This window comes from Schistocerca cancellata, chromosome 2 (assembly GCF_023864275.1).
Source record: "Schistocerca cancellata isolate TAMUIC-IGC-003103 chromosome 2, iqSchCanc2.1, whole genome shotgun sequence".
Classification (NCBI taxonomy): Eukaryota; Metazoa; Arthropoda; class Insecta; order Orthoptera; family Acrididae; genus Schistocerca; species Schistocerca cancellata.
The window spans coordinates 188,518,377-188,533,210 of NC_064627.1; the positions used below are offsets into that span (position 1 = coordinate 188,518,377).

The window sequence follows — 14,834 nt, forward strand, 5'->3', positions numbered from 1 at the left end:
ACAAACATTCCTGATTTATAAATCACATACTTACTGATCCTGTATCAGAAACACTTGTAAGGGACAAACATAAAAACTCCTATTATCCGGCAGTTTCAGAAACGTATTTCAGTTGTTTGTGACAGTGTCATTGGTTGAATTGACTCCTGCATAGCAGCAAGCTGAGTACTAATATTGGTGGCATTTTGCGAAGTTTTGAAATCCATTTATCGATTTTGCTTTTTTTCAGGGTACTGTTGACACCTTAAGACATATTGACTCTACAACGAAAGAAGTATTGCATAATCCAAAATATGAAGAACTATTTGCCCCAGAAGTTGGACCAGAGAATCCATTCCAAACAAGACAACAGAAAGCTCATAAAAACATGCTGTCTGGATTTGTTGAACAAGCATACATTAGTGATTTCCAGTTTGAAAATCAGCGCCGAACCTTCAACAGCTATGGTAAACATGAATACATTTAACTCTCTGTAAAACTTATAAATGACAGAAAGAACTGTCAAGATTTCGGAGCTGACATCTGTAGCACTCGGTCTTTTGCTTCTCAATTCTTCCTGTTCCAGTCAAGGATTAACCTTACATTTCTGTTTCTTACATTTGTGTGTGTTTTAGCCCCTTCGCAGAGGAAGGAGATTAGATTATAAAAACTTCAAATACCTTCCCCCCCTCACTCTCCCCCCACTCTTCCCCCTTCTACTCCCTCCCTCCCTCTCTCCCTCTCCCTCTCCCTTACTTAACAGGAAGCTAATGAATAAATTGCTCATAAAGTAAATTGGGACATGAAACCCAACAGTGGAATGTAGAAAACTAAAAGTCAAATGCCAGAGTTACTTAATAATTGCAATAATTCAAGAAAGCTGTCATGAACCGGAAGGTTGGTTTGAACACTACAGCACTTTACTAGGCATGATCCTATTGGAGGTGGTATGCCATTGCCTTCCTCTGTCCATTGAGCTGACTTACCCAGCCACTTCTAGGGGGACCCACAGTTTAACAGGAATTCTGAACCACAGTGAATTCTTTTCACTTTAATAAACACATTGCCAGAAGTTAATGAAGTGGTACATGGCAGATAAAAATCCTATGACCCAAAGAAACAGTCTGAAAAAATAGTTGCAGCAAAAGTCAAATTTATGTTGTAAAAATGATTAACAATTTGGTTCCTTTTTGATGTGCACTCCTAACTGGTGGTTAATATAAACGGAAGATGTTGGTTTGTATAAACATCCACTTATTCAGAGTTAGGTAATGCATTGTTTCCCTAAATCACTTCAAGCAAATGCTGGATTTGTTCCATGAACAGAACCATTGCCAGTTCCCTACCCTAATCTTGTACAGTTGGGCTAACACTGTGCCCAAAAATCTCAATTTATGAGAATGCATTGGATTATGCATATTTAAATCTTTAAATTTTATTGCATTTCATTTTTGTCATGCTTCGCCTGTTGCACTGAGAATTCATATTGGTCATTCTCTTTGTATTTTGTTCTTATATGTTTTCTTCACCGTACTTTTTTCGAGATTCTTAGCACCTATGTTCCTTGCTTTTGATTTATGTTGTCTCCTCATGCCATGCAACAATTTTTTCACACTTACTACAGTCTCCCTATACCCATTCTTCACAAATTTCCTTCTCCTTATTGTTTAGTTATGCTGTTGGTAGTTTTTAAAATTTTCCTTTTGGTGCCCATCCGAATTTCACTGATGTTCCCTTATTTATTGACTGAGCAAAATGGTGCAGTGTTTAAAGCATTTGATTTGTTATTGGGAAAATAAGGTTCAAATTCTTGTCAAACCATTGAGATTTAGGTTTAGCTTGGTTTTTCTGGATTGATCAAGGTGAATGGCGGAGTGATTGCTTTCAAAAGATCCTGGATAATTCATTTAGGATCATTAGTTCTATTGGAGTTTGTCTCCACTGCAAATGATGTTATCACGAACAGAAGTTAAACCCCTAATTTTTCTTCTTATTGAATTTCAGTATCTTAAAAGGGATAAATGCTAATGTGTGTATCTTTGGATTATAGCTCTTTACAGTAGTAACTCTGTTTCAGTTATTGTCACAACTATTTGTATACAATAAGTATGCTTGTATTATCTAACACATTTTCCTAAATTAAAAGAGCTTGCAACCATCTGTCTATCTCTTAAGTGATCCTTATTAATTTTTTATTAATTTGGTTGCTCAGTTATTGAGTAAGCTGAGATGGTTGAATATCTGCTTTAACAGCCACCAATTAAAAGTAAACCTTCTGCACATTGTAATATTCAGAACGTATAAAATTAATTAAAGTCCACCAGTATTGCATTTTCTCAAAATCAACCAAGTAGTATCATTCACAAATTTGTCATGTTTACTCACATATTAAACCAATGAAAGTTCTCAGTAATGCAATCCACACAGTTCATAACATTGAATAAAGAGTATGTTGTTTATTATGACATAGATGGGTTGTATTCAGAAATTATCAGAATTTTTAGATGCACAAAAAAAGATTGCGTTATGGAACACTTCAGAGTAAAGTGTGTTGAGATAACATGGATACTGCACATTATATTAATAGCAAATGGAATCAAGAGGACTCACATTTGGATGAAATTATGTTTGGTCAGATTGTTGACAGACTAGATGCGAACCACAGTCATTGCAATTTGGAGTTGGAGTTGAATGTCAGCCTTACATCATTTCAGTGCTACAGAGAAGGTTCCAGGGATAAAGAAACATTCAGTGGCAGTGTGGACAAGGTGGACAAATTGCTACAATCCAATACCGCAAACCAAAGACATCTGACCAGCACAAGACCTACCCTGGCTAGGTTCATTGCAGCGAGCTTTGGATTACTCAGCTACTGTTACAAAACGTATTTTTGACCTCAAGTGGTAACTTTGTATGTTCAACTACACACTACAACCATTCTGCTCACACTAAGGTGCCTTCTTGCTTGGCATACACGTGTGTTATGCGTAGCCAACCATGAGAGTAACTAGTGTTGGGAAAAAGTTGGAATGTGAATTTTAAATGTCAAATACAGGTAACTTTAATTGCACAGTGTGTCTATATCACAGAGATTATATAAAATTTCTCTAAACAATGGAAAATCCAGGATAAAGACTAGTTCGAAAAGGACACATTACTACTCACTTTATAGAAGAGATGTTGGGTTGTAGACAGGCGTAACAAAAAACTGCTATAAATTTGAGCTTTCAACCATAAAGCCTTCTTCTAAAGTAGGAAAATGACAACAACCGCAGCAGCAACAACAACCGCAGCAGCAACAACAAAATGGTTCAAATGGCTCTGAGCACTATGCGACTTAAATTCTCAGGTCATCAGTCGCCTAGAACTTAGAACTAATTAAACCTAACTAATCTAAAGACATCACACACATCCATGCCCGAGGTAGGATTCGAACCTGCGACCGTTGCGGTCGCTCGGCTCCAGACTGTAGAGCCTAGAACCGTACGGCCACTCCGGTCGGCCCAGCAACAACAACAACAACAACAACACACACACACACACACACACACACACACACACACACATGACCACTATCTCTGGTTAGTGAGACTAGACTGTGAGCAACTGCACCTGATGGGAGAACCGGTCCTTGGGTTGTGGGGTTAAGGAGGAGGCTGGGGTGGGGAGGAGAGGGATAGCATGATAGATGTGGAGGATGGTGTGGTGCTGCTTGTGGGAGCGTGCAGGATGTGGTGGGGACAGAGTAGGGCTGCTAAGAGAAGTCAGGTGTTTTGAGAGGGGGGAGCAGAAAAGGAGAGAAATATGAGGTAGGGAGGGGTGGTAGGGGGAGAGTAACGGGTGCATTGGTTAGAACAGAAGGCTGTGATGTGCTTGAGTGGAAGTAGGGAAGGGGACAGGTGGGTGAAGGACAGGAACATATAGGACTGGAACATATAGAATATATTACAGGGAGCGTTTCCACTCGTGCAATTTAGAAAAGCTGTTGTGGGTAGGAAGGGTCCAGGTGGAGCAGGCTGTGAAACAGTCATTGAAGTGAAGCATGTTATGGTGGGCAGCATGTTCAGCAACTGTGTGGTCCAACTGTCTTTTGGCCACACTTTGTTGGTGGCCATCATGCAAACAGACATCTTATTGGTTGCAGCTTAATTTTTAGATCACATAACTGCTTTCACAAGTAGCCTTGCCTTTGATGGGATAGGTGACGCCCATGACTGGACTGGAGTAGGTGGTGGTAGGAGGATGTATGGGACTGGTCTTGCATCTAGGCCTATTGCAGGGATATAAACCGTGAAGCAAGGTGATGCGAGTAGGGATGCACAAGAATACTGTGCAATACACTGTGGGAGGGATGGGAAAGATAGAGGGTAGGATGTTCATCACTTCAGGTCACAAGAAGTAGGTGGAGAATGTGATTCAGTTGCTCCAGTCCTGGGCAGTACTGAGTTACCAGGGGAGTACCCATTTGTGGCTAAACGGTGACAAATTGAGAGGTAGTAGGTTGACTGGAGAGACAAGGCACAAGAGATCTGTTTCTGTACAAGGTTGGGAGGATAATTTTGGTGTGTGAAGGCCTTTATATGTTTGGAGAAGGACTGCTTGTCACTGTAGATGTGACAACCATTAGTGGCTAGGCTGTATGGAAGGAATTTCTTCGCGTGGAGTTGGTGGCAGATGTCGAAGTGGATGTGTTGCCAGTGGTTGGTAGCTGTGATATGGATGGAGGTACTGATGTAACCATCTTTGAGGTGGAGGTCAACATCCAGGAAGTTGGCTTGTTGGGTTGATTCCCCAAATACCTCAACACAGAAGCTAAGCTAATATCCACAGACAGAATCAATTCACCAACTAAAAACTGATCCTGACCTTATATTACTACCTGCTGACAAAGGCTCTACTGCTGTGGTTTTGAACCACTGGTATTTCTGGTGGAAGGACGCCACCAGCTGTAAGATTTGTTCACCTACTAATGCCTCAGTGACTTCATTCCAGAAATCCAAAAGGATGTCCAGTCTCTCCTCAAATCCTTAGGCCCATCTCAGAACCTTTCCCATGAGTCTGTCTCTCTTCTGACCCCTACCACTCCCAGCACTCCTATCTCCTACATGTTCCTGTTCCTTTATCACATGGCACTCTTCTTGCCCATCACTGTTAATGTCACCTTCCTCTGCACTAACTTCCCCAATTCCCATGGCCTTTTGGCTATTGAACACTACCTTTCCCATTGACTGACTGGCTTCAAACCTGTAACTGTGGTACAAAAATAGGCACCTGCATGGCCCCATCCTATACCAAACTATTCATGCAAGACCTGTCCCATAAATCCTCCTGCTACCAAGTACTCAAGCCCAGTCACAGGCGTCACTTACCCCACAAAGGCAGGGTTACCTGTGAAAGCAGTCGTGTGATGTACAAACTAAGGGAAAGACTGCTGCTTTCTACATGATCATGACAACCAACAAGGTGTTTGTCCACATAAATGGCCACTGGCAAACTGTGCCCAAGAATCAGCTTGACCACCCAGTTGTTGAACACATTGCCCAACACAGCGTGTTTCACTTCAATGACTGCTTCACAGTGTGCGCTCCCAGGATCCTTTCTACAACCACTAGCTTTTCTGAACTGCACAGGTGGGAAATCTCCCAGCAATATATTCTACATTCCCATAGCTGTCTCCCCCTTGTCCTCAACCTTCGCTAGTCCCTGTCCTTCACATGTCTACCCCCTTCCCTGCCCCCACTCCAACACATCACAAGCTTCTATTCCACCAACATACTCATTAGCCTTTTCCTCCTCCCCATTTCTCTCCTTTTCTGCTCGCCACCCCTACTCCCCCCCCTCTCCCAACCCACCAACTCTTTCAAACCTCCCGACTGCACCTAGCAGCCCTACCCTATCCCCTTGACATCCCTGTGTGCTCCTGCAAGTATGCCCCCTACACCTACCCTATCAGCCCCCCCCCCTCCCCTCCCCTCCCCATCCCAGCCTCCTCCTCAACCTCACCACCCACAGCCATCAGGCACATTTACTCATTGCTTACAGTTCGGCATTAGAGACCAGAGACAGTGGTTATGTGTGTGTGTGTGTGTGTGTGGTTTTTTTTTTTTTTTTTTTTTTTTTTTTGCCTACTTCAGAAGAAGGCCTTTTGGCTGAAAGCGCAAATGTATAGTAGTGACAGGAAATAGAGACAATAAAGTGAGCAGCCATGGGTTGGATCTGGTTGGTTGTTTCGCAGTTTGCTCACATTGTGACAGTCATAGATGTATGTTAGTCTTTTCAGAAAAAATACCTTATGTTTGTTAACACACAAGAATCTCAGTCTGAGATACCATTTTGCTATCTAATTTAGCCTCCTAATAGTATAACATTTAATATGAAACTAAATAGTTTTGTGGTCTACGTTGGTGTGACGCAGCACTAGTCTTTCTTAACCCTCAATACAGGCATGTAATATACATTGCTCTTGTTGAAGCTCTACAGTTTACCATCATTTTGAAACCCCAAGCCAAGGCTTCGTGTCGTTGTGGTCGTACTACTAAATATCTATGATCTGTGAACCCACTGCTGTCACTGAGCACACTAAATTGTGGTAATGAAATTGTGCTCAACCACAGAGGTAGCCTGTTCGAAACATCGGTGGAATACGTCATCACCAGAGTTTGGCCTTCCAGGAAATAAAAAGTTGTGCTATATGTCTCCTGGTCATCAAACTTTTCACTGTTTAAACATAGATATCCATTGAGTGATAAAGTTACTCTTAATGGTGACCTTTGTGCTCTGCAGTTGAGGTAAGTTATGCACTGGAAATGATTCCACTCGCTCCCCTTTATTTTTAATGTCGTATCTAACAACAGTATAAACATAACAACAGAGTGTGCATGTCATTGTGTAATGAGTTTCAAAACCAGATTTGTCCATCCATATCTAGAAATCCTGTGCTGAAGGCAGAATCTTTGGAAAAGGACACAGCTGATTTCCATTCCTGATCCGAGTTTGTTCTTATACCTAAATGACCTTATATCAAGGGAGTGTTAAACATTATTATTCCTTCCATCCTATAGGCTGGGTGGGGTCTAAAACAAATAACTTTTATATAAAACTTGCTATATAGATAGTCCCACATTGACACAACTTTACTACTAAATAATGTGCATTGATTAGACATAAATGTTCTGCCATGTGTAATTTTGTGATCATTTTGGTAGGTCCGTCTGGGATAAGTCATTAGTGAATAATGTTTTCCTGCTAAAATATTTGAATAAACTTATTAGAATAGCAAAAATGTCCAATAAAGAATTCATACAAGTCTGATGTCAGCACTTACTACGTGAATAATGTTTGTTCTTCAATGCCTTGAGTTTATATAACAGATGTCAAAACTATTATGATGGTCATCAGTCTCATAACTGCAAGTTTTGAATGACTGCTTTGACGGGTGCTGTTTAATCACAGGTTTAGAACACACGAACAGTGTACGTAAGACCAGGTACATAATGTGGATTTAGCGGTATTGTACAAAGAAAAAACAAAAAGATGTGCAAAACTGTGTTACTGGAAAACATTGGACCCCCCCCCTCCCCTCTTTCTGGAAGTGTATGATACATTTACATTCATTGAATTAGTGGAATATTACAGGAAATTGAGCCTTAACCAAGTTAGTTTTCTTTTAAGTATGGCATGAGCTGCAGTGTAAATAAAAATAAAACATTAAAATGAAACCATTAGTGTGCCTTTGATCTATTACTTATTATTTTTGTGTAGGCTATGCATTGGATCCTACTGTTGATGGAGTTACTGAAAATGGAAATCAGATTGTTGGTGCCACTGAAGCAGCCAAAGAATCTGATGGTAAGACAGTCTTTGAAACCACCAAGGAACGCCCACTTGACAGAAGGAAAAGAAACAAGAATGACAACCCTTCTGACATTGAAGGATTTCTTGGGCCATGGGGAGGATATACTGATGAGCAGAGGGTAATGAGACCTAATGAGGTATGTAATTTAATATATCTCCACATCCACTCAGTGCCACTAGAGTTTGGAATATAATAAATAATCTGATCGTGCTGGATGTAGTAATTATCTTTGGTGACCTTGCCTGGAACATGCAACAAAAGGCATACCAGGTGTTGTAATGGATACACAGAAACCAACAGTGAAAACATCAGATATGTTTGTCCTTCATTCTAGAACCGTATCCTTTGTTTGCAAATAATATTGTAATACTTGTGAAGAGTGCCTGAAATGTCTCTCTCTGACTGTAGAAAATTGCAAATTTAAATACCTCAGTATTGTATTTCAATATTAATTTACAAAGCCTGAAAGTACATATGTCAATGATTAGTTAGCACAGATGCAATAGTTTACATACCAGTTTACAAGTATGTATAATGTTATCGCTCTTCCGGCACAGATGCTGTAACTAATTTGATATGATATACTATTTTACGTTATTTCCAGCTTTAAGCAAATTCATTTATAATTAATGGGTTATTAAAAAAGTCATCACGTTTTAAACTGATATTTTAATATCTGAATTCATTATACATTAATAGTTCTGTTTATGCTTGGGTCTCCAGTCACATTAAATTTCTCAAGAGAAACCACTTTTCAGCACAGATGTGTTTTCTTTTTAATTTTAAACAAATACTTTATATTACAAAATAATGATTTTACACAAAAGGTGTATGTTACTTTATCAAAACTGATGTATCTACATTCATGATGCACATGATTTGAGATCAAGCACCCATACAGTTGACAGGCCTGGCACGGTTTGATGAACCGCCAAGGAAACTATTATTTAAGCGATCACAGATGAATGCTCAGCCTATTCTGTAACCTGTATCACTGCTGTCCATTCAATGTGTTCAGTGCTATGCGCAACCTGTACTTAAATTATCTTATGTTGGCTCTATGAAGTACTATGTTTCGTAAATCGTGTTTGTTCTTTCCGTAACAAACTTGGCGATGAGTGAGGCTACATTTGTGTGCATGCTAGTGTCAGTGCTAAGTCACCCGACAGACCTCTTGATGGAAGGAAGGAATACTCCAAAGTATCATTGCCCAGCTGCAGGCTTTTACAGAACAACTGCAGGCTCTCACCACTACTCTCAGTCAGGTGACATCTGCGTGTTTGCGGCTTTTAACTCTTCCATCAGTGCAGCCGTCACCCTTTCCGGCATATGAATGAATTGGCTGAAGATTGGGACTCCTATGAGACATGGTTACACTAACATTTTCAGGTTTTTCGCATGGGCTATGCAAGCATGTGTAGGGCTTTCTTTCTTTCTTTCCTGAATTTCACCACAAATGTATCAGTTGGTGGGCCAATTTGCACCTCTGCAAGAACTGGCCAACTTGTCATTCGATGAAGTGCTCAAGCTTATCTCACCCTATTACTGTGATAGAACACATGTCGTTGTGACGCATATTGAATTTTACCATTGTCAGAAATGCCCAAACTAATCTTACAAAGCCTGGGCTGCAGAACTTCAGGAGATGAGCCGTTATTTTAAATTTGTCACTAGTACCCATCACGTTGATCACATGGTGTGTGATGTTATTATTTGTCTGGCACTGGGTAGGGAAGTCCGTGAAAAAGCACTTCGGTGTGAGAATCCTATGCCTATGGATGTGCTCAATATAGCACAGTCCTTAGAAGTGTTACAAGGCACAGGCATTCAGGTTGCTGCGTGGGGGGAGATACACGAGGTTGCTCAGTCAACCCCTGTTAGGCACGCTGCAAGTGTTCAGGATGATGGGGGAGTTTCGCCTCTGCGGTGACTTCAGTGTCGCGATTAATGCACATCCTGAAAGATACGTACCCTTTGCCATGCACTGACAGGTTGCTCCCAAAATTATCAGGCAGCCACTACAATTACCTCGATGATATCGTTGTTTTGTGTTTTGTGGTCTGCGGGTCTCAAGTGCAATCATGCCAAATCTCAGTTTTTCAAGCGTCACTTGAGTACGTTGGTTTTGATGTTGTGTCACCATGTTGAGGCAATTGCACCTTTGCCACAGCTGACCTGCAGTAAGGAACTGCAGGTATTTCTAGGTAAAGCTGCATGCTACTGTTTTTATAGGATGCATCCACTGCTGCTCAGCCCCTGCGTATGCTTTTGCATAAAAGTGTGCCTTTTTTCTGGTCCCTAGCTTGCAGCCGAGTGTTCGCTTTGCTTAAATCTAAGCTACAATCTGCCCTGTGTCTGGCCACTTTTTGGCCTGGGTCAGCATCTTGTGTTTGCTACAGATGCCTCTCAGCACTATGTTGGCTCACAAATATACAAATTGGTCTGAACGACCCATTGCTTACATTTCTAAGACTTGAACTCCCACTCAGCAGCAGTATTCTCAGATTAAAAAGGAGGCTTTAGCGGTTGTGTTGAGTTTCATTTAATCGTGGATCACAAGCTGTTGGTTGCTATTTTCAACCCTTCAGCTTCCTTGTCAGACAAGGCAGTACATCGTATGCAGAGGTGGACACTCTTCCTCTCCTGATACCATTATCAAATCCATTACCGGCCGATAGCGCAACACACCAACGCCAATGCCTTATCTTGGATTCTTATTGGGTTGGACCTGATGATCGATCAGGATGAATTGCTTTGTTCATCTTTAGATACTGAGAATTAGACTGCAGTCAATGGTTTTTCCCATCACTAGTGCGATGGTTGCATCGGTTGTCGCTGTGGATCCTGAACTTACTCAGTTCATGTCTTTTGTGCAGCACAGGTAGCCGTAAAAACACATGGGCTGTGCCTCAGATCCCTTGCATAATTACTTCTCCCTCCAGCACTGCCTTTCTGTGTTTGACAGGGTTCTTTTGTTAGCTCACCAGGTTGTGATTCTTGCTTCCTTATGCCGTAATGTACTGTGACTTCTGCATGTTGGTACTTGGGAGACCTCCTGCACCTATGCTTCGGGCTATCAGCTGTGTGTTGGCCGAGCATAGATGGGGATTATACATGGCTTATCGCCACTCGCACTCACTGTTATCAGCAGCAGATGCCCCCACAGGTGTCTTTTCCCCTGGCCGATGCCGCAGTGCCCCTGTGAGCGTTTACATGTCGATTTCGCTGGGCTCATCATAAATCAGTATTGGATCACTGTAGTGGGCACTTATTCCAAGTTTCCATATTTGGCACGTTGTGTGCCCACGTCCATGACTGCCACTATTTCTGCCCTGTCTAAGATTTTTGCAATTTAGGGGACTTCCATGTACCGTGGTTACCAGTTCGTTTCTTGAGAATTTGCATCTTTTTGACAGGCACTTCCACAGCTGGAGGAGGAACAATATGGCTTCAGAAGTAACAGATCAACAATAGATCTAATTTTTAGCTCTCACATGTTGAAGGAAAAGTATTGGGAGGAAGGCAAGAACCTGGTCATTGTATTCCTGGATATAGAAAAAGCCTATGATAGTGTTATAAGAGATAATAAGATCAGGGAATGCCTGAGGAGAAAGAATGTGCCTGAAGGGCTAATAAGAAAAATTCAGATGATGTACAAAGACTGTACTAGCTGTGTACAAATTGGGGAAGGAGATCATCCTGGTTTGAGACCAAGAGTGGAGTTCAGCAAGGAAGTGCACTGTCCCCATTACTATTCATCACTGTTGTGGATACTATAATGAAGAATGTGAGGGAGAAGACAGGTGAACTGAATGCATTTGCCTTTGCTGATGACATCATGATATGGGGTGAAACTGAAGAGGAAGTACAGATCAGACTCGATGAATGGAAATCTCAGTTCCAGAAATATAACCTCAACGTCAGCAAGACCAAGACAGTGGTGATGGCAGTCATCAGAGATGGACAACCAGCAAGTGTAAAACTAGGAGACCACCACCTAGAGTGTGTGGACAGTTTTCCTTACCTTGGAAGTGTAATCTCCAGTGATAATTTGCTCAGAAATGAAATCATCAGCAGAGTGAAAAAAGGATCTGAATTCTACCAACAAGTAAGATCACTTTTATGGGATGACTTGATTCCAAAACTGGCCAAACTGATGATGTTTAATAGCTATTTCATACCAATATTGACCTTTGGTATTGAAACATGTATCCTCAGAAAAAGAGAATCATCAAGGCTGCAAGCATCAGAGAGGAAATTTCTTAGATCCACCATCCAGAAGACCAAGATGGACAAGTTAAGGAATGAGGAGGTGAGGAAAGAAGTCAGAATGAAGACATCCCTATAAGATCGAATTGGCGCATCTAGAATTCGATGGTATAGGCATGTGATGAGAATGGAGCCAACTAGAACAGCCAAAATAAATTTGGAAAGACAGGTGGATGGAAAAAGACCTCAAGGAAGACATTGAACCGGATGGATGGACTTCATTAAGGCTGATCTAGTGACCAGAGGATGGACAGTGGATGATGTTCTTTGTGAACAGGTGTATTTGGACAGGACAAAATGAGAGAGGCTCATTACCAGTACCCGGGAAACTGAAACTGTTAAATGATGATGGTGGTGATGATGATGATGATGATCATTATGATTGACAAGCTAGTGGGGTTTGGCGTCTCATAGATTCCCTGTTTCATCCTCAATCTAATAGTGAGACCGAATGCATGGTTTGGACATTTAAAACTCAGATCCAGAAGAATGTACCCAGCAGGTCCCCTGAAGCTGCTTTAGACCTTTTTCTGAGTTCACACCATTTCAATTCAGTGGGTGACAAGAGCCCGGCAGAGCTGCTGCATGGACGCCAACCACGACCCTCCATCACCTAATGCTGCGTCTACTGACACTGCGACAGTCCTTGCTTGATGTGCCCACCTGGCTTGTAGTTTCAGCCACAGGCTGAACTGGGTTCTTGCCGCTAGGGCTGGCATCTGCACATTGTCCGCACTCCTGACTGGCAGGTGTCCTGTTATTTCGACCAGCTGCAGTAGCACATGGCAGGGTGTGTTCTGGTGGGCCCACTGCCTCCCCCATCCCTGCCTCTGCCGATGCCTGTTCCTGTGTCGCAGACGGTCCAATTCGCAATGCGGTGGGGGTGGGGGGGGGGGCACTGCCTGGTAGATCGCTGACTGGCATCCCTGCCTCCACCCCCACTTGTCGACTGCCATCGCCAATGCACCTGGTGCCGCAGCTGCTGCCACCTCCCTTGCTGGGTCTTGTGAGGACTTCATCTCTGATGCCCCCACTGTTGCTTCCAGCGCCGACAGCTAACTTCAGTGAGGGTGTCGCTATAGAGTCACTTTCCCTGGTCCTGTCCTAAGGCCTCTCACGAGAGGGGGACAGTGCACCAAACTGCCTCCTCATCACTTCCCCCTCTACTCGCTTATGCCTGCCCACCACATTCTGCAGCAGCTGCCATCATCAGGCGTTGAAATAGATTTCAGTGCCATCGTTGGTGTTTTCTGTGACTAGTAATATCAGTGCCTTGTGAAATCAGTGTTCTTTATCTCACTTATCTTTATCTCTTTCTTGGTACCATGAATTTTTTTGGTACTGTGTGTTTTTTTCTGTACCATGGTTTTTTTTCTGTGGCTAGTGTTTTTATGTATGTACGTGGTTTTCCCACCCCATAGGAGGGAGGAGTGATGTAACTTCACTCATGATGTGTGTGATTTGAGATTGTGTGTCCATACAGTTCGCAGGCTCACTTATAGAGGCCATCTGGGTTGGCCCTGTGTCATGCTCTAGTGAGTTGCCAAAGAAACAGTATCATTTAAGCAATCGCAAATGAGTTCTCATCGTATCCTGTAACATGTATTACTGTTGTCCGTTCACTGAGTTCAGCGCTATGAGTAACCTGTACTTCATTGTGTCTTACATTGGCTCTATAAAGTACTATAGTCCGTAAATTGGGCTTGTTCTTGCTGTAACAAAACTACCGTTTTCGGTCAAATGACAGACTACACAGATCTCAGCAGCAATGAAATTCTAAATTCTGACAAGTATGTATATTGCAAAGATACGTTGAACGCTGCTGGTGGAGGTGTGTTTATATATCCATAATCCGTTCATCATAATAAACCTGATGTAAACAAACACAAACGCGATGATTGGTCAGAAGCCATAGCACACGAACACTGCTGTTGTTACATTCTTGGAAGTAGGTCCTACTTATGTAATAGATATCTTATTACTAAGTTATGTTAAATGAAGCTTTAAGACATTCAAATGTATTAACAGCCATCCACATTTTTCGTAATCACACTTTAGCTACGAAGTTTTTATTTAAAAAATCGTGTACAGTCACAGCCTCTGCAGCGTTGTACTGTCATTGTCACACTGTTAATGCGCAGTATGAAAATGGCTGAGGCTGCTTTCTGTTCTGTAGTAAAACGCGCATGGAACACGGTTAAAAAGTGCTGAGAAATAGGCTGCTGTTAATGTTTTTCATAAATTTATGGAGATAATCAGCTTTGAAGTTTTCTCAGCGTTGTATATACTGCAGTTGATAAACTAATCCACAGTTAACATGTAGCAATCCAAAGGTCTCCTAAGTGCATTGTCTGCCTTTTCATTTAGCAACTGTTTATTATTCTGCCAGTTATTAATACTTGTGAAATAATGGAACGATAGCACGCTATTGAGAGATACTTCAATGAAATGGAAGTAAATATGCTGTTTAGTTTGTCTAATATTAATAACAGAAGATTATTGTTTTGGCGTGCAACTTCTGAATGCAGCAGCTAATCATGGAGGAGGACCACAATTTAGACAGTCTTTCTCATGATACCCATACTGAATAAACCAGAAGGTGTGACATGAAGTGCCATATTGCATGGAATCAAGATAAAGGGCAATAAAGTTATGTTTTGATTGCTATACTAGGGGCACAGTTGGAACCATGCGCTAATTATGAAAATTGTGATGCCTTACACACCTGTAT

At 41.8% G+C, this 14,834-nt stretch overlaps 1 protein-coding gene across 2 annotated transcripts in view; it reads left to right on the top strand.

The window, feature by feature from the left end:
* Nucleotides 1-14,834, top strand: part of LOC126161505 (pre-mRNA-processing factor 17) — a 73,055-nt gene that overhangs the window by 21,890 nt on the left and 36,331 nt on the right. For both annotated transcript variants that reach the window (XM_049917408.1, XM_049917409.1), the window contains 2 exons: nt 230-446; nt 7,741-7,970. In XM_049917408.1, coding sequence (XP_049773365.1) covers nt 230-446; nt 7,741-7,970 — 447 coding nt within the window. The remainder of the gene's footprint in view (nt 1-229; nt 447-7,740; nt 7,971-14,834) is intronic.